Source organism: Chrysemys picta, chromosome 2, assembly GCF_011386835.1.
Source record: "Chrysemys picta bellii isolate R12L10 chromosome 2, ASM1138683v2, whole genome shotgun sequence".
NCBI lineage: Eukaryota > Metazoa > Chordata > Testudines > Emydidae > Chrysemys > Chrysemys picta.
In genome coordinates, this window is record NC_088792.1 from 41,949,275 (window position 1) to 41,973,746 (window position 24,472).

General features: G+C 40.6%; 1 protein-coding gene across 5 annotated transcripts; it reads left to right on the top strand.

Moving 5' to 3' along the window:
• The first annotated feature begins 349 nt into the window (after window positions 1-349).
• Window positions 350-22,728, top strand: HACD1 (3-hydroxyacyl-CoA dehydratase 1). 5 transcript variants are annotated; one of them, XM_042857412.2, is made up of 7 exons: window positions 350-487; window positions 6,482-6,599; window positions 7,791-7,809; window positions 7,893-7,981; window positions 11,596-11,717; window positions 14,429-14,607; window positions 19,109-22,728. In XM_042857412.2, the coding sequence occupies exons 1-7, from the start codon at window positions 483-485 to the stop codon at window positions 19,189-19,191; spliced, it is 615 nt and encodes a 204-aa protein (XP_042713346.1). In that variant the 5' UTR covers window positions 350-482; the 3' UTR covers window positions 19,192-22,728. The 5 variants fall into 5 exon arrangements, with proteins under 5 accessions (XP_042713346.1, XP_005308189.1, XP_023956707.1 ...); XM_005308132.4 differs by having other exon boundaries at window positions 436-711; XM_024100939.3 differs by having other exon boundaries at window positions 436-711; window positions 7,899-7,981.
• The last annotated feature ends 1,744 nt before the right edge of the window (window positions 22,729-24,472 follow it).

Sequence of the window (24,472 nt, forward strand, 5' to 3'; positions counted from 1 at the left end):
CAGCCTGTGTGAGCATACAGGACCCATTTGGACATTTCACTTGGCTAGCCTGCCAATCGCTCATGTTGCACACAAGGACATGTTACACCTACACGGTTACCCATGGGAGTGTATTTTGTGGTGGCAACTTAGAGTGTCTGTGTAAAAACTTTTGCTCTCAAGTCAGGGGGTGACCAGACAGCAAGTATGAAAAATCGGGACAGGGGGTGGGAGGTAATAGAAGCCTATATAAGAAAAAGACCCCAAAATCGGGACTGTCCCTATAAAATCGGGACATCAGGGAAACCAGACTAGGAACCGCGCGGCGCAGCAATCACGTTAGGGTGAGGAGGGTCGGCAGCCTCTCTCCACGCAGACCGGCGAGATTGGCTGGGAAAGGGGGGGACACGTGTGACCTGAGGAGCCCCGGGAGGAGAAGGGAGGAGCCGGCGACACCATGTGAGACGCTGGCCGGGGGCAGCAGCAGCCCGCCGTGAAGACAGATGGGGTGAGAGTCAGCTCCAGCTGTCAGCGCGGCTTCAGCCCTGCCCCTGCCCGCGCCCCTCCTCCGCCGCGCGTCTCTCCCCCTGGCCTCGGGCAAACCATGGCGTCCAGCGAGGAGGACGGGGCCGGCAGCGGCTCGCTGGAGGAGAAGGAGAAGGGCAGGAAGAGGCGCCTGGGCGCGTTGGCCACAGCTTGGCTCATCGGCTACAACATCGCCATGACCGCCGGGTGCGTGCCGGGGAGCGCTGCCGGTATAGTGTAATATACCGGGCAGACACGGCGGGGCGAGGGGGAGCGGACTGCGGCGGGAGCCGGGTTGACAGGTGGAGGCCTTGCGACCGGGGGCTGGGGGCAGAAAGACTCGGGGAGGGGTTCTGGTCTAGCAGGGGGCGGCAGAGGGGGCTGCCTGTGGGGCTAGCCCTCGCCCGCCTGGCATTTCCTAATACGGTGCAGCGGTGCAGCCGCGAGCGCGTCATCTCGCAGCCCGGAGGGGAGGTTAAGTATAGCCTGAGCCAGGAATGCCGGGCGGGGCTGCCGGGGCAGGGGGCTCCCCTTGGCGTAAGTCACTGCGGCCGCCCCTGCACGCTGAGCCGGCTCCGCGCAGAGACTGGAGGGACCTCGTGGAGGGGATCTAGTCCCCGCCCCCTGGGGCTCCCTGCAGACGGCTCCCCTGTGGCTCGCTCCCCGCTCTGAGCAGGGCTTGCCGGGCTAGGCTGACTGCCAGCTGGGGCACTGCACGGTCCAAAGAGCCTTGGCAGACTTGGGGTCTCAAGCTGCCCGTGAAGACTTCCGGAGGGGTTGCGAAGTGGTTGTAAGCGCGTAGTTATAGCAGGATTCCTCGTTTTCCTCCCACGTCGAGGGAGGGGTCAATGTGGTACGGCCTGCCCGAAGTTTCTAAATAGCTTTGGTTCAAATTCTTGCTTTGGAGAGCACTTAGGAGACAGGCAACGTATATTAATTTCTTCCATCTGTCATGTTAAGAGTAAAGTGCAAGAAATGACTACTACTATTATACTGAAAAACCATCTTGGCTTCAGTCTAAGCAGCATCATTGATTAATATTTAACTGATATTGAAACAGTATTTTAAGACATTAGTTTCCTTCTTCCAGCTCCATCTTGGTCTCCCAACTTGTTCTACAAATCACAGCCTCTCAGTATTGAAAACAGAGGTTACAGGCCAAATACAACCCTGACATAAGCAGACAAAACTCAGTGGATTTGTACCCACTTGCCAAAGTTGAATTTGGCTCCGTATGTTATTTCAGTTTTTGTCCTCAATTCAGCTACTGGTAGGGCCATTTCCAATTTGAATGCATTGGCGTGGAACTGTTAATAAGCCCAGGAGTGCATTTAAACTGATGCCCAGTGTTACAATGGATTCTTTTGAGAAAATGTGGTATTGGTATTGAATGCTTGTACTGAGTTTTAATGGTAAGGGAATTCTGGCTTATATTTAAGTGGTTGATGTATGTATTTTCATTCCCTTTAAAGATTTGTCATGTTAATAGCAGTAGTTTTCATAACATACTTAAAGTAAACTGATTTAATTTTCTGTTGAAAGGCTGAAAATTGTCAGACTCCCACAAATTTTAATACTTAGGGTAATTCGACATTGGAACATTTTACATAAGGAATTGCTGAAGTCAGGCATGGGGCTTTATGAAGTTATATTTGTGTCAGCTTTAATTAGTGTTTTTATTCGTTGTTCATAATCTTTGCTAGTTTGGAATTGCTATGTTTCCTCATTGTATTCCCTAACAGTCCACCCCTTGCTTTGTTGTTGTTCATTTGCTCAGGAGCACTGGGCTCCTGCCAGAGACTTTTAAGGTGGAAACATTCATTTTAGTTGTGATCCCTGCAAGTGCTGAGCCCTACATCTCCCATCAAAGCCATTGGTAGTTGAGAGCCACTAGCACTTGTAAAAGTGGGCCCTTTGTTTCTTGTGTGGGATAGGAAAAAGAAGAAAGACAAACATTTCATCATCTTTTCAAACCGATAAAGTACAGTAGATACACTTAAGGGAACACTGAAGAGTAATACTAGTACTGGCAAGTTTATCCACTTGGCAAGAAAGTACTTGTTAATAAAATTCTAGGCATGCCCTGGTTTATCAATAATTGTGCTAACTCCTCTTTCTAATATGGGATTACATTTTGTCATTCATACTGGTAAATGTATAGGTGGAGATGTTCAAAAGCAAAAATGGCAGGTAGGTGCCCAAGTCCCATTGAAAATCAATGGAAGTTAGGCCCGTAACTGTCCTTTAGGCCTCCGAAAGCCTCCCTCAGGGGAATTTATCGTGTAGGGTATTTTCTTTTTCAGACTGAATGCTTGTCTGATGTTGAGTGAAAGTTGCCATTTTTCTGTATGCAATACAAAGGCCCATATGAGACCAAAAAAAAAAAAAAAGTTGCAAGCTGAAGGCCAAATAAAATGGCCTGTGGAAGTATACTTGTTTAAAGAATAACCTGTCTAAGCAAGAGACCAACTTTTTGTTTTGTTTTGTTAAGTCAGAGAAGACATTTCATGTTCCCTTTTTGTTGCAAAATGAGATTCAGGGAACCTTTTTGGTTTATATTTATTGCCTTTTTGGTCAAATATAATATGGCTTCTCATGGTACCTCTTATGTAAAGATACTGCTGTCACCTGCCATATTGCCAACCATATAAAAATCCATTATAATTCTCCTTTGACACATACTTTACTATAAAACACAAAACATTTAGAACCCAGGACAGCCTTATTGTGAAGGCAACATGTATTGATGAATTTAAAATAATCCACTGATTTCAGCAGTGGCTGGAGAACGCCTCTAATTTTATACTCTACAAACATTTACTCAGATTTTACACTAGCCATAAAAAACCTAAATAATATCTGTGGGTGTTGTTTAACTGGCACTTGTGTTTCAGTCTTAGGAAAGGAAGTGGAATTCATCCTGTGCCGCAGCATTATGGAACCTTGGTAGTTACACAACACACAGGGGAATAGATGTAGAATAGGCATGATGAGAGAATCCACATTTGCAGTGTATGGTGGTGCCTAGTTCCATGTGAGTTCCAGGGCTTGTCTACACTATCGCGCGGGGTTGATCTAAGATACGCAACTTCAGCTACATGAATAGCGTAGCTGAAGTCTATGTACTTAGATCTACTTTCCATGGTGTCTTCACTGCAGTAAATTGACAGCTGGCGCTCTCCCATCGACTCCGCTTGTGCTTTTCATTCTGGTGGAGTACCGGAGTCAACGGGAGAGCACTCAGCGGTCGATTTGTCGCATCTACACTAGACATGATAAATCAACCCCCGCTGGATCGATCGCTGCCCACCTATCCAGCTGGTAGTGTAGACAAGCCCGCACATATTGAAAGAGAGGCTTGGAGGTGAGAGAAGCTATTGTCAGAGAGTGTACCTATCCAGTAGTGTCCCCTTCTGGCCAAGTGTGGAGCTGTAGGTGCTGCCAGACAGACTTTCCCTTAATGTCATCAATAAGGTCACCGAGGCTTTACATGGCCTTCTGAAGGATCTAGTTTATTAACCAAAGACCCAATAAAGATACCAGCAAGCCCTCACCCCAGCATCTTATCTGGGAGACAGAGTCAGTCTCAGTTTATCAATTCCCACCTGAATCCACCACTCTCCTCCAACAGTTCTCTTAGTTCAGGTCCCTTCTCCAGAGTCAAGCCTCTTGACAATCGCTGGGAAGAATTCTTTCCTAGAGCCAGAGGAGGGTGTGCAGAGATTTGTCAGCACTAGCCCTTCTCTGGGGAAGCACACAATTCCTGACAGGCTGGCCCTTCTGCCACTATTTGGAATTCCCTACCCCTCTGAGCACACCTTCCAGGTCCCTTGCTCTGGTGAATTCTTCTGCCCTCAAAAGCTTCCTGTCTCAAGGATCCACCTCAGCTGATCCCTGGGAACGCTTTATCAGGCTCATTAGCTAATTAGCTACCAGCTAGCCACCTAGATATTTAATTCCTTCCAGGTGTGTCTGACTTGACTTTTCTTTATAGGAGCCTGTCACAGGTAGGCAGGTCCCTGAGTCTCCTAAAAGGGCTACTGAGTCCCCTGCTAAGTGGCCGCAAAACTTCATGTAAGCAGTATTTAGGGAATGCAGCCCCTATTCCCGGCAGGCTTCCCGCAGCTCCCATTGGCCGGGAACGGCAAACCGCGGCCAATGGGAGCTGCGGGGGGTGTGTGTGTGCCCGTGGACAGTTTTTTAATTATAGGTCATGCTGCTTCAGTGCTAAGGGGCACATGCTATTAGATAGGAATCTTTCAAACATTATGTTAACACAAGTCAGTGTCTAGTTCTCCAGCTAGAAATGAAAATCACTTATGTTTGAAGAATAGGGAATAATCCCAGGTTTGGCCATTATGTCTCCTCGCTGGCATTGGTTACTGTCGGGAGACAGGACACTGGGCTAGATGGACCTTTGGTCTGACCCAGTATGGCCATTTTTATGATTTTTATGATCTTTAACATACAAACTACAGCCAGGCACACACTGGCTGCTATTTTTGCCTGGATTATCCATGCATAATACATGTAGACAACTTTGATAACACTTAAAGAAAGAGCAACACTAAATAAAGGCAAACTATTTCTTGCTAGCACTGTTTTGTAGACACCTGTCCCCAGATGCTTTCCGTGCAGCATAATTGGTACTTCTCAACTGAGATACTGTATCCAGTACAACTGTTGATAAACCCAGTGCTCAGATTTCCACCTATGAGGTTTTCAGCTTCTCTAAACTTCTCTAAATCGAATCCGGTATGTTGAGATCAAACTCAGTCAACATAAACAAAACGTCTCGCAGCCACCAGCGGATTGCCCTGATGGGTTGCATGCCAAAGGTTGCCGACCCCTGCCTTAGGTGATTTAAAATTTATTTTAGCTCAGATTTGTTTTATCTCAATAAAGAAAGCTTTAATTTGACTAACAATTATTATTGCTTTCTTTATTTGAATAACAGCAGAATGCATATTTTAAAAAACCCATCCACACTTAATATCAGTACATGATTACCAAAATGTCAGTTCCAGAACTAACCACGTTGGCCAAAATTTTCAAAAGTGACTAGTGATTCTGGATGCCTGGATTTTTTAGTGCCCAACTTTAAACACTTTAAATTGGCCTGATTTTCAGAGGATGGGTATACAACTCTTTCTGAAAATTGGACCCCTTTATTAGTGTCTCAAGATGGACACCCACAAACTGAGGCACTCAGAATCACTAGTTGCTTTTGCCGGGCTTGGCTTTAAGTCCCCATGCACAGTCCTTCAAAGAGCATTGTGTGGGTAGAACCCCACTTTCAGGGATCCCCTTACACAGAGCTCCTTGCAGGATTGAGACCAAGTTTGGAAATGTTGGCTATAGTGCTTACTTTTCAATATGTTTTAAGAAAACAAAATACATATATTCAAATAATTTTTTTAATTTCATGTAAATTTTTCAGTTTCCTAACACTATGGAACTATGATAAGCAATTGGGGATTTGAAATTATATTTGAAAAAGCCCCATAGTCTAGACTAGAACCATTACACTGAGTTGTTCAGAGGTTTTCCAGTCGGGGACAACTGCTGGTGTATGGAAAGTGGCTGGCACCTGAAGTTGGCGCCTTTTTTTTTTTTTTACCTGCTAAGTTATGTTAAAAACAGCTAAAATACATGAATGAATACTCTTTGAATAATAGAGATATGGTCCATACTATGGAAAAGAGAACACTTTAGCTATGTAACACAGAGGGCTCTTTGCAAAGAGAAGCAAGGCATTCTCTCTATACTTTTCCACAAAGTAGGGTACAGGAGCTAAATAGTTAATGGATTTTGCTATATTTTAAATTATATTTTCAATCTCTTTTTAAACAACACCAGTAGAAAATCAAAGTTCTACTCCAAATATTTGAGATGAAAGTAATGTAATGAATAATTTAGATACCTGGGTGTTCTTAGAATTCTCATTTGAAAATTATCCATTCTCTTTCTTTTCTAGGTGGCTGGTATTGGCTATTGCCATGGCACGATTTTACATGCAGAAAGGAACATACAAAGGCTTATACAAAACTGTTCAAAAGACACTTAAATTTTTCCAGACATTTGCTGTGCTTGAGGTAAATTTTTAAATGCTACACATTGCTTGAGAAAATATTTACCCTCAGCAAAAAAAAAACCTTAATTAAAATGGCGTTAAGGATGAAAGAATATCTCAGAATTTCCAATCTATCTAACTTCATTTATTTTGAAGGTGGTTTTGGCGGGGGGAGGGAGGAGGTTGGTTGAAGGCAATGGATACATATTGTAACATTAACTCTAGGCTACTAAATTATTTGCTTAGGATTTTTTTACATTTCAAAAAATGCTTAAGAATTGCTCAGTGACAGATCTTGCAAGCCACACAGGGACTCCATTCCTTATGGAGCCTATTCCTTTGCAGACACCCTTCCCTCCTCCACGGGTGATTGCTTCTCTCTCATTCCCCATACGGAACTCATTATCCCCCATATGGCTTTCTCTCTTTTGCTCCTTCCAGACTAGACCCACATGCCCCATATGGTTTTCTACCAATCTTTCATTGAACCATGACTTTCCACAAAGGGGCAATGCAAATTTTGCAAAGCACTCTGGAGGCTGAGTGCACTTGGCAAAGCATGCATCAGACTGATATGGATGTATAGTACATTCATCAAGCAGATGCATGTATATACTACATGTGCCTCTTTTAACATGTATGGTCATCTGTGTTTTGGTTTTTATATTCTAAATAATTCTATCTAAACCCATCAACACTAGTCATAGATTTAATTAGCAAAAGAATTAATAAAAAGCCTTCTGAAATGAACAACAAAGAAAATTTTAAAATCCTTATGTATCTGAAACACCTTATGTGTCTTGCTTTAAATTTTCCAGAAGAATTCTGATCTGGATAAGATGTTGCATGTGAAACTGAGGTTTGGTTTTGAAGCTGAAGAGCAAGGTGTGTGTATCTATATGAAAATCAGTCTTATGTAAAAGTTCCTTTGGTAAGCAAGTCAATCTGTTTCAGTGGTATTACAAATCAAGGGCCTGATCCTGTGAGGAGTGAAGTGCAGGAATTCAGGGTACTTGGCACCTCACAGAATTTGGCCCTAAGATCTTTGTTTTTGCTGCCATTAAAGTCAGTGAAAATGTAGTCTGAATAAGGAGTAAAGGACTAGGGGTAAGCTTAGATTTATGTTAACAGCCGCAATGTCTTTGTTTATACTGCAAACAGTAAAATGATTTTAAACGAGTGACTTTTAATTTATACTTATTTTTATTGACAGGTAGTCCACTGTGCAGTTGGTGAGTCTTTTGCTTTTAATTTCTCACTTAACTGATTACAGACGTGAATTATGGGGCATAGATAATGTATTTCTCTTTTTAAGGAATAGTTCGCACCTCTGTGCTTGTGACTGGGGTCCAAGTGAGTTCAAGAATCTTCATGGTGTGGTTTATAACACACAGTATAAAACAGGTGGGTTCATGAGCAAATTCTGTTTTACTCTTTACAGGAAGGGCTGATTATTAATATAAAGCTCATTTTAGCAGGAAGTGTTATTTAACAAGTAATAGAATCTGGCAAATGCTCCATACAGGGGGCTCTCGCAAACTTCAGTCAGAGTTCTGCAGGTAGAAAACTTACAGGATCAAGCCTATAGTTCAGGGGTGGGCAAACTTTTTGGCCCAAGGGCCACATCTGGGTATTGAAATTGTATGGGGGGCCATGAATGCTCATGAAACTGGGTGTTGGGGTATGGGAGGGGGTGAGGGATCCGGCTGGGGGTGAGGGCTCTTGGGTGGGGCCAGAAATGAGGAGTTCAGGGTGCGGGAAGGGGCTCTGGACTGGGGTAGGGGGTTGGGGTGCAGGGGTGTGTGAGAGGGCTCCGGCTGGGGGTGCAGGCTCTGGGGTGGGGATGAGGGGTTGGGGGTGCAGGAGGGTGCTCCGGGCTGGGACCAAGGGGTTTGGAAGGCAGGAGGGGGATCAAGGCTGGGGCAGGGGGTCGGGGATGCAGGCTCCGGGCGGTGCTTACCTTAAGCAGCTCCCAGAAGCAGCTGCATGTCCCACCTCCGTCTCCTATGTGGTTCCCAGCCAATGGGAGCTGCGGGGCAGCATGCGGAGTCCCCTGGCTGCCCCTACATGTAGGAACCGGAGGGGGGACATGCCATTGCTTCTGGGAGCCACATGGAGCCATGGCACACGCGGAGCAGGGCAAGCCCCCAATCCTGCTCCCTGGCTGGAGCACCAGAGCGGGGCAAGCCCCGAACCCCGCTCCCTGGCAGGAGCTCAAGGGCAAGATTAAAACGTGTGAAAGGCCGGATTTGGCCCCCGGGCCGTAGTTTGCCCACCCCTGCTATAGTTTACAGTTGCTTACAAACAGGATGCTGGTAAATGCCATCGAAGAGGGACAACAGAGACATATTGGGTTGCTGCCAGGTTTGATCTGTCTGTTAAGCAAGATCAAAGGCTAGAGCTTCTGTTCATGAACAAATGTACCATACTGTCAACCATTCCACTTTGAAAAAGAACTTCAATTAGCATGTGTTGAATGTACAAATGGAAATCATTCTTAAACTGAATGCATCTGGATAAACACTGTTGTGACATTTTACGCTGGTGTTTTCTTTGTAGTTTGTATTAAATCCTTTCTCCAAATTTTTTAAATTAATATTATATGTTCACAGCATGCCAGTGTAATAGACTGTCATTAAAAAAACCCCACAGAAAACCTCCCAGCATATGAAAATTACCCAACTTCCCCCTGAAAGTGTTATTTATGTGGTTGGTTATAGGTTTTAATGTAGAGTCTATTGTTTTGTTAGCCCAAGGAAAAATGATCCAAGGAATCTATGATTCTCGTAATGAATGGAGTAGGACTTCGAGTTTAGTGTGTCTGAATTTTATTTACTTTGCAGGGCTTGAAATTCCTATTCTCTAAAGATAAATATTAAGTAATGGATCCCAACTTTTGGGTCTGTGCTCCTATGTGTGTGACTTGGGTCATAACTTTCTTAACTCAAGGTGCTGAGCCTTTAAACTTTCTCACCAGCAGGTGGCACATGCCTAACTGCTGATGAGATACAAAAGCCATGTAGGAACTGCTTCCATTGTCAATTCCCTTTTTATCTGTTCATAGAAGAGAGCTCTCTGATACACTTTGTTTCCTTTACCTCCCTTTTTTGTAATACCAAGTAGGTTTATCTTAATTTTTTTTTAAAGCTAAGTGCGTGCTGTTTTGCTTTTAGAAGAAAAGAAAAAATGTTCAAGAAGTAGGGTGACCAGATGTCCCGATTTTATAGGGACAGTCCTGATTTTTGGGTCTTTTTCTTATATAGACTCCTGTTACCCCTCACCCCCGTCCCGATTTTTCACATTTGCTGTCTGGTCACCTTATCAAGAAGTGAACTATTTGTTGGTTACATTGTACGAGTAGATCGAGGCTAGGGCATATATCACTGATTCTCATCATTCTACTCATATGTGGAATGGACTAAACCTTGTCCACCCAGCTCTTTGTTTCACTTGATTTTAGTACAGTAGGTCAAACTACATCAAAAAATCCCCAGGTCTAAACGTCTGTCTGAATGCATTTCTCATTGTTATTTCTTTGCATGCCTGAACATTCAGGGTCATGTGAGGGGATATGTAGTTAGAGGCCTGTTAGTGATGATAGCCACAGATCTCACTACTTGTCCAAGAGATTTGCGAGGCAACCACATGGAATTCTCTACATACTTATTCAAAGCACTGTTGCTTGGATTTAGCATTGTGACCTGAATCCAGGTTTATCCTATTGGTGGTAGCCTCTTATCTACTTCAGGTGGAGAGTAGCCTAATTCTCTTCTCCTTTCTCCCAAATAGCTATATATTTGAATATCTTTGTACTTTGGTTTGTTTGTTTTTTGCTTTCATTATTGAGATGTATCCTAACCCTCTTAATTTTTTAATAAAAGTTAAATCTTGTTTCCAGTTTACACATATTGGGCCTAATTTTCAGAGGTGATGAACATCTGCATCTCCTAGTTGCGAGTGTTCAGCATCGTTGAAAAGCATTAAAGCTTTGTCACTAGGTTGCATTTTGTTGAAAAACAGTGTTTCCTTTTTCTGTGTTTGGAACAAAAAAGATCTCTGATTTTATTTTACAGAAATCCCAGGAGGTTTTCAGCCTTCAGGCACAGAAGTCTATTACCAAATTCCTCCCCCTTTAAAGAAAATAATTAAATCACTTGTGTGTAATTCTTCTTCTCAGAAGGTATTATTTGTAAAAGACCCCAACCATCATCTTTGAACAGTTGGGGATCCCCCCTTCCCCAAAGGATCTGATGTTTTGAAGCAGCAGGTAGATGTGCTACTTCCTGATGAGGCAGTTTAATGACTCAGAACTTGAATCTTTAAAAGACTGCAGATGAGTATATTCACTCACAGCTCTTGATCCTCTCACTACTCCTCCTTCAATGATTGACCCACTCCCAACTGCCTAACTGTCCTGCAAACTCCTGAGCACTCCAACCTGATCTCCTGCTACCAGGTTTCACTTTGTAGCCCATGGAGCACACTGAACAAAATGGAATTGTCTAGAGTATCAGGGAGACATTAGTAAGCAGGCATGGGGGAAGCAACTACAGACATGGGCTAGACAGACAAGACAAAGAGTAGTGTGATGTGATATTTATCCAGTCTAAAATGGAAGAGAAACATTATACATAGTATTTTGAGAAAAAGAAAGCGAGAGAGAATAAACACAAGCAAATAGACCAAAATTCAGAAGAAAGAGAGCAAATTGAAAGGGCAGATGCAGGGTAAACAAAAGAAGGAATTAAATCAACTAAATAGTTCAGTGTTTTGATGTATTTACAATGGTTACAGTCGCTTTGTACTGCACAGTTAGCAAAATTTCAGTATGTTGGTGAATATCTGTAATAGAAAAGTTAACATGATGGTGACTACAGCTGCTGATTATTGATACCCAAGTTTTCCTTCTTCTCAAATTCTTAGTTCTATTCCAAATGTCTTAAGTGGAAGTCTATTGCCGCTTGCATAGAAAAGAAGTTTAAGGGTGAAGAAAATGTTGGTTCTTTATACTTTCACAGATCCAGAATGAGGAGAGCGTTATTCTTTTTCTGGTCGTTTGGACTGTGACAGAGATTACACGATATTCCTTCTACACATTCAACCTGCTCAACCATTTGCCATACTTCATTAAATGGGCCAGGTGGAGATGTCTTGCAGTTTAGTTTCTCATAGTTCTGTGCATGCTAATTTCATGCATGCTGAGCTAACACACAGGAGAACAGATGTGTGAGCTTTGGCTTTGTGTCAGAAGAATGCGGTTGGTTGCCTTGTGTATTTAGGAATATTGCCATTTGGTTTAAAATGTAAAGGATATTTTAGCTCAGATAGTTGGATGTGATTTGTTTTTTAATTTCTGTGTTTGATAATTATTTTCATTTACTAGTCATCCCTTTTTTTATGCTTGCAGGATTACCTTTTAACTTTTAGAAATTTAAGTTGCATTTTGAATACAATTTAAAATGTACTAAGTTCTTTTTTTTTTTTTTAAATGATCATACCATATATCCTCTTATACTATGCAATAAAGAAAAACAAAACCTTTTGTTGCCAGAAATCTAGTTGTTTACAAACGTAGGCCCAAATTCTACAAGGACTTACCCATAGACACTGTGAGTGCTGACTGTGATGGGACTACTTCAAGTACATAAAGTTGAGCACATATATAAGTCTTTGCAGGACTGGGGCGAGAGTGCCCACTCAGTCCTGTGAAGTTGCTGGGAGCTTTGGGCTCTGATCACCTTGCAAGCTTTGTCCCTTATTCTGCATTCAATTTATGATTTAATTAGAGGTTTTACAAAACCTTCGTTAACATTTTAACTAGCTTAGCCCAAATAACAAGGGCATCTTTTTTTATAGAAGTAACCTTGAAGTAAACAATACTTGAGTATGTTACTGTATGTGAAATACATTACTGGTTGTATTTAGGTTTGTTTAGGTTGGGTATTTACCATGAAGATTAACTGGATGAATTGCATCCTCTGTAATTATTGAATGAAAAATAAATATATATACAGAATAGACTTTGCTTTTTATGAAGCAGATAAGTCTTTTTAAAAATTCATTATAGATGATTATTTGTCCATATTTGTCCAAAAATATATTTTTATTTGTTCATTTATTTAGCTTTATTTTTGTTTTGTAGATAACACGGTTCTGATGCTTCTAATGCACTTCTTGATATGGCTGATAATTATGTCCATTCTTATAATACATTGTCTTTCTACTCATACAGTATGTGATAGGTTTTGGCATCTTTAAGACTAAATGGCAAACGTAAAAAAAGAAACAGTTAAAGATCCCCTATCTTTAATTGAATATATATTTAGGCTTTAAATTTAGAAACATATTTGAAAAATATCAAACTATCAGACACTCCCAGTGCTTCCAAGTTAGAGGGTTTTTTCCCATGTAAAATATAATAAGGCAGTAGGAAAAATAGTCATTCTGACAAAAGAGCCTTATATGTATGTGAAATATACTGGAAAACAAACATTTGAAAATCAGTTCTTCTGTCATATATTTCACCAAAGGTTAACATCAGGAATCGGGGGAAATTGATAGCTAGCACAAATGGGCACAAATCCATTGGCTTATCTGAGTTGTGTCTTCTCTCCCCGCCTCCCACACCTCTTCCCCTCCTTTGATGAGTTTTATCCTTTTTTGTGTATATAGATATATATCAATACATACGTGCAAACCATAGTAAACTTCTATTTAATGCTTTGGGATCACTAGCTTTTTATTTTGAATTATAAAAGCTTTCTCTTTCCCTATTAAATAGAATAAATACACCTAAATTTTCATTCAGAATACCCCATTTTTGGTTTGTTTCTGTTCTGCATATGGCCAAGTTGTATTTGGAGTTATGCCATCAGTTTCTTGTTACATCTCACCTCGTCTGTTCTGTTTGATGTATGAGCCCTCTAAGCCCATCGATTTCTAGAGAGTTTCATATTCAGTTGCTGCCATTTTAAAACTCATCTGGTTTGGTCATAGAATGCATATTGTAAATTTATTTCAGACCCTGTGAGGCAGCTGTCATTGCTTTCTCCAGCCTGAACTCAAGAGAACAGTTCTTTATGAATGATTGCATCTGTATGTCTTACTTTGCATGAGAATTTTTCAAAACATTGCTGATTTCAGTTTCTTACTTTTCTACCATGTATGTAGCATATGGTATTCAAAGTAGTTGGCTTCTTTCAGTGCCTTTGCTTTATAATTTATTTGAAAGTTGGTCGGTTTGTTCTAAAATGGGTTCATTGAGATATCTGGTCTCACGCACAGACGCTTTTGCATCAGTAATTCCCATTCATGTAAGTGGCAGATGCAGTACATGGTTAGATTCCCCATATGACAATGGGAGGAACAGGCTTCCTAGGTATCTTAAGATTCCATTAACTTCAATAGAATTACCATGGGGAAGGGATGCACTTGGACCAGTGCGCATGGGCTGTGATTTCCTACTTACTATTGGTCCAGGCCTGCTCCCAGGCCAATAAGTGACACCAGGATCAGGCTCTATAAATCAACCAAAACAAGATTATTGGATGATACAACAGTTTTCCAACCTTTGACTCTTTATCTTTAACATTGGAAAAACATTAAAACATTTTGATATTACTGCAAACTAAATGTAAGGGCTTAAGGCCAGATCCTCATCTAGTATAAATCAACATAACTCTATTAAAGTCAGAAGCTGTGCTCATTTATACCAGCTGAGGGTCTGGCCCTTGGTTTTCTCTTGCAGGAAACTACTATAGTTCATTGCTGTGGCACTAATCATCAAAAGAAGAAATGTTACAACACGAATTTATCTTTAAAAAAATAATTCTTAGATTTGTTTTTCTTCAGATACAACTTTTTTATCATCTTGTATCCTGTTGGAGTTGCTGGTGAACTTCTAACTATTTATGCTGCATTACCTTATGTGAAGAAGACAGGCATCTTTTCACTGAGACTTCCCAACAAGTATAATGTCTCTTTTGACTACTACTATTTCCTTATTATTGTCATGGCCTCATATATACCATGTAAGTATTATTATACTTTAATAATACCAATAATACATTTATGCAGCCGTTCTCAAACTGTGGGTCAGGACCCCATTTTAATGGAGTCCTGGGCTGGTGGTTAGACTTGCTGGGGCCAAAGCCCAAAAGCTTCAGCTCTGGGGAGGGGCTCGGGCTTCGGCTTCAGCCCTGGGAGGCATGGCTCAGATTATAGGCCCCCGTCTAGGGCTGAAGCCCTTGGGCTTGGGCTTTGACACCCCCCTCCACTCTCCTGCTTGGGGTGGCAGGGCTACAGTGGGCTCAAGCTTCAAACCCCCTTCCTAGGGTCGTGTAGTAATTTTTGTTGTCAGTAGGGGGTCTCAGTCCATTAATGGCTATTAGCCAGGATGGGTAAGGAATGGTGTCCCTAGCCTCTATTTGTCAGAGGGTGGAGATTGATGGCAGGAGAGAGATCACTTGATCATTACTTGTTAGCTTCACTCTCTCTGGGGCACCTGCCATTGGACACTGTCGGCAGACAGGATTCTGGGATGGATGGACCTTTGGTCTGACCCAGTATGGCCATTCTTATGTTCTTATGCATTGCAATGAAGTTTGAGAATTATAGGTAGAGCTCGCAGTGATGCCTGTAGTTAGAGTTGCCTAATACTTTACTTTATAGGACCTAGTTAGTTAAAATTTTGTCACACTTTAACTGCTTAGGCAGAAATTTTTCATGCTGAGTGTCTGACTCAGGTTGAATATATTTGGAAAGCTTCAGTGAAAATAGTTTAGCCATTTCTGAGAACAAGATTAGGGAAAAATAAGATTTGTTGCTTATGTTAAAAGAATCCTACTACCATTTTGTTGAGAAGCTCTAGCCCCTCCACTGCTTGGAGAAAGGACTTGAAATTTGGACCACGGTTGGTGTCAGGGATGTGCATTTTGCAATCCCCATGAAAATCCATCTAAAATTGGCCTCTGAAAATCACGGTTTGCACATACTCAGTAAAGGTTTGTTAGAGGTTAGCAGCAAAATTCTCTAAAAATTCCATCTGCACTGAGCATGTTGCGCTCCACTCCTACAGAACTTTGTTCCAACAACACTGAGCATGCTGCACCCCCAGAGAGTTCATTGAGCATGCTTCAGACCAGGGGAAGCAGGACTTTTCCTGCAATTGCTCACATCTGGGAACCACTGTTGAATTGGACACATGAACTGATAGCAGAGAGACTATTCTGTATTCTCAGTGCTCTCTATGCTGGCACCAAGACAGAACCAAGAAGCTGTCTCACTCAAATGCAGAGAGATGAGGAGCAGCATGGGTACAGGGCAGACTGGGGAGGGATAGAGGCAGGCCGGGGGGATAGGATAGGAACAGGTGAGATGGGGACAGGCTGGGGGGCGGGGGGAGTTGAATAGTGAAGAAACAAAGGCAGGCTGGGAGTGGAGGCTTGGATAGAGCAGAATAGGATAGATGCAGGGAAGACAGAGGCAGATGGGGAGGGTTATGCAAGGGGATAGGGCAGAAGAAGGATGTTGAGGATGACAGGGGCAGAAGGATCTGTGACCACTAGAACACACTGCCTTACACATTTTGAACTAGACCCTGAGCTTCCCGAGTCTCAGTGTTTCTCTACTGTTCTGCAAATATATTGGAAACCCACTGGCAAACTGTGAATTTTAGACCAGTAAGCCCTACAACTGTACTTGACAAATTGGTTGAAATGATAATAACAAAACACCTGGAATATCGTGATTGATAGGCTCTAACCAGTATACATTCTGTAAAATAAAATCAAGTCTCACTAATCCCTTAGAATTCTTTGAATGTGTCAGTAAACCAGTGGATAAAGGAGCAGTGGTTGACGTAACTTATTTCGAGTTCCAAAAGGCCTTTGACAAGGTTCCACACAAGAGGCTATTAAGGAAGCTAGGTAGTCACAGGGTGAGAAGCAAACTCATGTGAAGAGAGATTTAAAAGACTTGGATTGTTTACCTTAGTAAGGAGACAGATAAGAGGGGACATGATAAAAATATCTAAAATAACAAATGGTATAGAGACGGGAGATTGGGAATTTGTCTTCTCCCTGTCCCATTACAGAAGATCAAGGGAACATTCAGTAAAATCAAAAGGTGGGAAATTCAAAACTGATAATACTCTTTCAAACAATGTGTAATTAAACTGTTGAACTCTTTGTCCCAACAACTCTTAGTTGTTGATGCCAACAATTTAGCAAGATTCAAAAAGGGATTACATATTCATATGGATTAAGAGAATATCCAGAGTTATAATTATAACAAAAATTTTGGACTTTTATAATTAATTATAACAAAAATAAATCTTATGTTTCAAGGGTTAAGTCAGTGTTTAACTCTTAAAGGTCAGGATGAGATCTAATGTGAATGACAAGTATCAGGGGGTAGCCGTGTTAATCTGTATCTACAAAAACAACAAGGAGTCTGGTGGCACCTTAAAGACTAACAGATTTATTTGGGCATAAGCTTTCGTGGGTAAAATCCTCACTTCTTCAGATGCAAGAAGTGCATCTGAAGAAGTGAGGTTTTTACCCACAAAAGCTTATGCCCAAATAAATCTGTTAGTCTTTAAGGTGCCACCAGACTCCTTGTTAATGTGAATGACAGTTTATCCCACATCTATATAGTGTATGATTTTTACACCTGTCTCCGAAGCATCTGGAACTGGTCACTGGACAAGATAGACAATAGGTCTGATTCACAGTGGTAACTGCTACATTCCTATGTGTCTCATCCCTTTTTAGTGTTTGGCCCACAGTGGATAAGAGCTTGCTTCTGCTGTTTGTTGCAGCATTAGCTTAAGTGGCTGAGATCTGTGGTGTGTGTTAAGATTTCAAGCCTGCTGATGACCCATTGAGGGATCAGTATGGTTCCACATAAAGGAATTTCTGTTTTTTCAGTTTACTTTGTTTAAAATTAGGAAATTACACACAAGAAACTAGATCTAGGTATACTTAATCCTGCCTCAGTATGGGGGCTGGACTAGATGACCTTGATCTCCCTTTAGCTCTACAGTTCTATGATTAAAATAACATTAAGATTGCAAAGTCAGGCACCCTGGTGCCTATGTATTATGATACAGGGTAAAAATTTCAAACCCCCCTGAGTGACTTAGGCTTCTAAATCTCATTGAAAGTCAGGGGGACTTAGACTCGTAAGTACCTATGTCCCTTTTGAAAGTGGGACTTAGGGTCCTAAATCATTTAGATGATTTTGAAAATTGTACCCATAGTTTTTAATTACATATGACTTTTTTCCCCACAGAAACCCCATTTTATTCAGTGCACAGGATGAATTGTGCTCTGGATATGTAGTGAAGGAGACTGTTGTCTCTATGACCCTGCCTCATTTGTTGCAGAAGTTGGAAGGTGTGCAGTGAAGGAGGCAGGGGATTGCAGGAAGAGAAAGGATAGTCTTGTGCTTAAAGCAGTTGAATGCTGCCCTAGATAGTTGGATTCTATTCCTGCCTATGCCACAGAGTTCTTATGTGATTCCGGGCAAGTCAGTTAAATGGAACTAGTTATGTATTCCTCATTTTCTGGATGCCCTACCTGAGTCACCTATGGCCTGATATGCATAGATGTTGAGCACACACAGCTGTAACTAAAGTCAGTGAAAGCTGTGCATCTATATAATAAGATTTCAACAATGTCACTCTGTCTGTGTGTCACTTTGAAGCCTAGAATGTCTGTTGAGTCAGTGGAATGATGGAAACAGCTACAAGCCTGGCTGTTAGTTCTTTTTGTTCAGAATATCTCCAGGTTCAGTCATCACTGGGATTCATTGTACCATCCATTTTTATGTTCTCAGATGTTTTCAGCATTTTTACATACACAACTTTACAAATTCCACCCGTGTGATAGTCACTAGCTGAACTTGTAAAGTGCTTTAAAAAGAATGTTCAGGCTCTAGGCATCTCAAATTGGGCACCCAAAATTAGTGGACACTTTTGGCCTTAACCTCTCTGTGGTGAGTCTCTTTGTTCCCATCTGTGAAATGGGGATAATAATACCACATTGCCTGACAGGGGTGTTGTAAAGATAACTTCACAGGTATTAATGAATTTATCAGATACCACATTGATGAGCACCACAGAAAGCCCTATGGGAGATGGGGGGCGGTGAAGTAGGTAGAATATTACAACAATTTCTGTAGGACAAGAGAGAGATACGTTTGCATCCTCTTCCCAGTCCTGACCCATTCAAGCCTCCCTCAGCACAGATCCTAGACCACATAGAAGAGTCCACAGGGCCATGGAGGTTGCTGAGAAATCATTGACCCTACTTCCACAGACAAAGGGTTGGAGGGAGATCCATGCACAGTTCCCTACATAGATTTCGGTGGCGTGAACTGGCCCATCAGTGTTTAAGTCATAGTTTACCATAATAAGCAATCCAGTGTTACTTGCTCCATTGCTGTAATTTTTCCGCCGCTGAATAGTCTACAGTTAGAAATGTATTTTCCCTTTTTTCCTCTAATTTGTTTGTTTATTCTTTAATCAAGTGTTTCCACAACTCTACTTTCATATGCTGTGGCAGAGAAGAAAGGTGCTTCATGGAGAAGTGATTGTAGAAAAGGACGATTAACCCAACTCTTGTAACCATGGTGCTGTTTACAGAATAATAAGAAATGGAAACAAAACATTTCATGTGATCCTTATGAGTCCAAGTTTTAAATCATGGAACAAGAATAAATGGCTGTGCATGAAATACCATGGATTGTATTGTTTTGTAAATTCAGTATGTCTTCAGACTTTGCTTTTCATCCTTGGCTTCACTTTTGATTCTTTTATTTCATTGGTTGGTTGTTTCCTCAAACAAACTATTTTCTTCCCTTTTTTTTTTTTTATTATTATATAAGTTGACAAATAGAGGCAGGAGATTGAATAGCTTGCCAAATTGCTTTCGATTACAGAACTTCTAGTGGTCATTATGGGGAAAAAAAAAACAGTTGATGAGCAATATTGGAAGTATTCTGAAAAATGGATAATTCAAAATTAGGTAATTTTTTTTTCATAGGACAGGTGGCTTAAATTGTGTCCTTTCTTATTATTTTGAAAACACTAATCTTTGTCAATATTCAGAACTGAGAGTTGAGTGTCTCTTGAACCTTATGAGAACATGCCATTAAAAGTAGTCAGCCCAAACTAAAGCTAGGGTTATAATTACTTAGGGTCTGACTCTGCCACCCTTACTCACATTAAGTAGTATCTTCCTTTTGAAACATCTGGAATCCAATTCAGCATCAGTAAGCGTAGTAGAATTGGACCCTTCATTAGGCCTGAGACTTGGCATGGGAGAAGTGGTCCATGCTAGCAGATTCAGGTGCAGGATCAAAGTCTGGGAGAGCTGCAACCTTTTATTTGCAGGATCATATCTTAGCATCATAGAATAAGTTTTTAAAAGAGCTGAACTCTAGATTCTCTATGCAGATTTAGAGTAGTGTACTTCAGTTTGCTACTACTTGATGCCCAGCTATAGCTGATGATGTGGCCCGGGTTTATTTTGTCCTGGTGAAATGATTACCAGTTTATTCTGTATTCTAGAGTTAGGGAACATGAGGGGTGGCAGTGAGGAGTAAGTATGGAAGTACATGTGGAAACTGCAGCTATGGCAAAGTATTTTATTTCTTACAGTTAATCAAATGGGATAAAAATGGAAGATTTAAAAATACTTTAAAATACTGTCTTGACATGTAAATTGTATTTTGAATCAGCCCATTATGCACTTTTAATTGCTCCTTCAGTTAATTGTTTCATCCTCTTTATAATGTAATCAAGGAACAGTTTTGGATCTGGTCCTATTTAACATCTTTAATAATCTAGAAAAGGAACATGTTAATGAAAATCACAGATAATGCTAAACTGAATATGTTATAAATACCAGCATGGAGAGATGAGTTATATAATGGGTCTTGCAGAGGTTAGAAATATGGGCAGGAATTTAAAGCCATAAAGTTGGAAGAGACCTGAAGTGAGAGTGGACCACAGATTAAATGTTCATTTGCAATATGATGTGGCAGCGAAAAAAAATCAGTGCAATTTTGGGTTGCATATGCTGAAGTGTCATGTCGTGGAGCAGAAGATGTGATTGTCCCTCTTCAGGGACTTTGCTGAGTCCACATCTGGAATACCATGTTAAGTTCTGGGTACTCAAAAGCAGAAAGCTTTAGGCAAACTGTAGAAAGTTCAGAAAACGGCAACAAAAATAATGAATGGACATGAGTAAGAGGTAAGAAAGATTGACTTCAAAGCATTAAATATGTATAGCTTGGTTCTGGGGAAAATATTTGAGAAGGAAAAGGAATTATTAACATGGTACTAGGAGTTGTAACTAGAAGTCAGGGGAAATTAAGAAATGGAAAATGTAAAATGAATACTAGGGAAAAGATCCTGACCAGGAGCTCTATTAAGTTACTGAATAATATTCCAAGGCCCATGCTGGCAGCTCCTTTTCTTGGGAAATGTAAAGCCCAACTTGTTGGAATACTAGAAAACATATTGTAGGAAACAATCTTGCTTTGACGGTGGATGGGGCTAGATAACCTAAAAGGTGGTTTCCATTTCTAACTTCTATGATTATATACTGTAACTATTAAAAGGAGTTGGAAATGTGTTTCCTGATGTGACTAACAAGTCTTTGTTATATCCTTAAGTTGCAATTTTATGTCTTAGCCTTCCCATATTTACACATCTCAACATTACATATAAACTAACTTCCTTTTCAATTATTGGTGTATAGAGGGCTTGAGATGGAATAATGGTTTTTCTGACAATTTGAAAACGGAATATTCTTGATTTGTTTTAAAACAGTGTATTGATCCAAGGTGCTATGTTAACTTATTAAAAATACATTTTTATGCAGCTGAAATGATTTAATGTATTAAATATATACCACATTTACAGTCTTGAGTCACAAAATGCTTATATATGCTACATGTTTAGACTAAAAGTTCTATTTGTTAAATGTGTTTTGCATAAAAAGTGCTTCAAATACTAATTGTTCTGATAAACTTAACTCAACTTGCACTCTGTTCCATATAAAACACCCAGGCAGCTTCTGAGCAGATATTTCTCAATAAGCAGGCAGAAGGATCTCATGGAATTTGAATTAATTAATAAGATCAGGTTGTGTTCAGTGGTAAAATTTAGTATCCTTTTACTGGGGTATGAGTTTACTTAAGACTATGACTATTGATCTATTTGAAATTAATTGAATATTCCAAGGGCCTGATCCTGCAACTCTTACTCAAATGAGTTTGTCCTTTGATTACAAGTTGAAGGGCTGACCTCCAGTACAGTATTATTCATCCAGGGGAGGAGTGGGGTTGTATGTGTGTGAGTTGAACATATTGTCATACAAGATGCAAATTAATATCCTTTTATAAATGGAAAATGACTTAATACAACACCATTCAGATTTCTGGCTTGCACAAAGCAGCAATGTACTAGTCCTGAATAGTAATACATGAACAAGAAAAAACGTAAAGGTGGTTTACAATTGCAGTTGAATCTTGTTAAACTGCACATCAATAAACTGCAGCCTCATGCTGAAAATAACTCTTCGGGTCTGTGTTACTGAAGGCCAGACCAGTGAGATTTTGGTGTGGACTAATGCAGGCGAGGACAAGCTCCCTGTGAAAATTATATTGATTTTTTTTTTCCTCTCTCTTTTTTTAAGTCTTTCACTGAATTTTTGACTCAGCTCTAATTAATATATTAGAAATTCTGTTAGCAAGTAAGAACTGTGAGTGAAATCCTGGCCCCACTGAAGTCAAAGATTGAAAGCCCCATTGACTTCAGTCAGGCCAGTATTTCAGTCTGTGTTTTACTTAAATATTAGCATAGCATCATATTTATAACATAATGAAATAGTGAACTAACTTACTCCATGCTATATACAATTGGCATTAAAAACAAGCGTGAATTTCTTAGGGTGCATTCTGTTTCCAACCTGAATTTGGCACATTTGTCCATCTTTGTAATCTTCACTGCAGTATTCACAAATGTTTTAACTTACTGAGAACCTCTTTATTATGATAGTTTAGGAATATATCCCAGCATTAAAGTCTTTGACATTTTCATATTGTATCTAATAAACTGTTCATGTGAATGTCAGATCTTGCATCATGCTATTTTGGTGTCTTATTGAAGGTGCTAATATCCGGTGTAATCCTGTATTGTTTATTTGTGAGAAGGCCTTTATTCACGCGAGTAATCCCATTGATTTCAGGACTTGGCCCTTAATGCCTAAAGGCCTCATCCTGAGATCAGAGCAAAACCCACAGAAAAGGGCATGGGACTGAGAGATGGCATCAGCCCTAACTGCCCAAGATGGTGAATGTTGGCCATTGTGAAGAGCAGTTGACAGTTCATTTCTTCATCTCTTGCTCTATACAGCGTCTTAGAACATGGCTCTGTTGGCTACACTGAGTCTAAAACACAATCCCTATCCTCTCCATGGAGAGCTATGGAGACCAGTTTGGGAGATCTCCATGCACAAAGGGGAAGCAGAATCGCCTTGCATGGCTTCTGTGTTCCACTGTACCCTGCCTAAGGTTTCATGAATATGAATTTCTCTCAGGAGCCAGCTCTAAAAGAGCAATAATGTGTCAACACTTCTGTATCATGCTACTGTGCATAGTACAGTTCAATATTAATAGCCTTAGAGAACTTGTGCAACATGCGTCTGCTAATTCCCATTAAATAACATTAATCACACGACCAGTTACCCAGTTCTCTGTGTGTTAATTAATAAGCTGCAATGCTCATTTCACAGGAGAACATGTGGAAGGCTTTTCTGTGACCAAAGGGAACACACTGATAAATGGGGATTTTTAACTAGGAATACTTGGACTAAGTGTGCTGGACTGAACAAGAGGGTTTTGTAAAAGTGAGAATTTCAGATTGACTGCAGTTAATCCTAGAGAATTAGTAAAGGTATGTTTCTGAAAGACAATGCTGCAAGCCTTTTATAAATTCAAACTTGTTTTATAATTTATATTTTAAAATGTGCTTACAGATATATTATTTATTAGGAAACAGTTTACAGGTCAAGTCCACACTACATATCCACTTTTTTGTATGAATACAATACTGTGACCTCTTAAAATGTGTTCAACTATTTTTATTATAATTAAAATTAAATGTAAGGAAGTAAATAATTGACATTTCTGCAAAGTGGTTGTTAGTGTGGTTTCTTTCATAACTTTATTGGGGTATTGTTAGTGTGTGCTAAGCCACAATGCCCTGAAAGCAGCAAGTTAAAATTTTGCAAGGAGATCTCTCTCAAAACGTACTTGCAAAATCAGGGGAGCCTTAGTAGTGAACTGCATGCAGGTGCTGGGGTATAAGGGCCTGACATTGCAAGGTGCTGATACCTCCTGAGAGATCTTGAGACCCTTAAGCTCCAATTGATTTCAAAGGGAGTGGAAGATGTCTAGCACCTCTGAGGGTGATCAGCACTTTGTATTATCAGATTCCAAAAGCCTGATCCTGTGAACTCTGGTACTATACGGATAGTACCACCCAGGATCAAGCTTTTAAGGAGCCAGTGGGACTAATTACCTCTTACAAGGTGCTGAGAGCCCTCAATTACAGATGGCATGGGGTATAATCCTAAGAGGTGCTTAGCACATGTAACTCCAAATGACATCCACAAAAGGCAGTGGTAATTTTGGATGCTTAGCACCTGTCAGGATTAGACCCCAGACTGGTAGCTTTTGGGAAACACTCAAAATGTACCATAGTCCATTTTTCATGTTGTGGAAACCAAAATATTATGTGGTCTGGCTTATACACAGTCATCTTGCTTCTTAATTCATATTTTTCTTTCCAGTTGCTTGCTTTGTACAAATGTAAGCACAGTC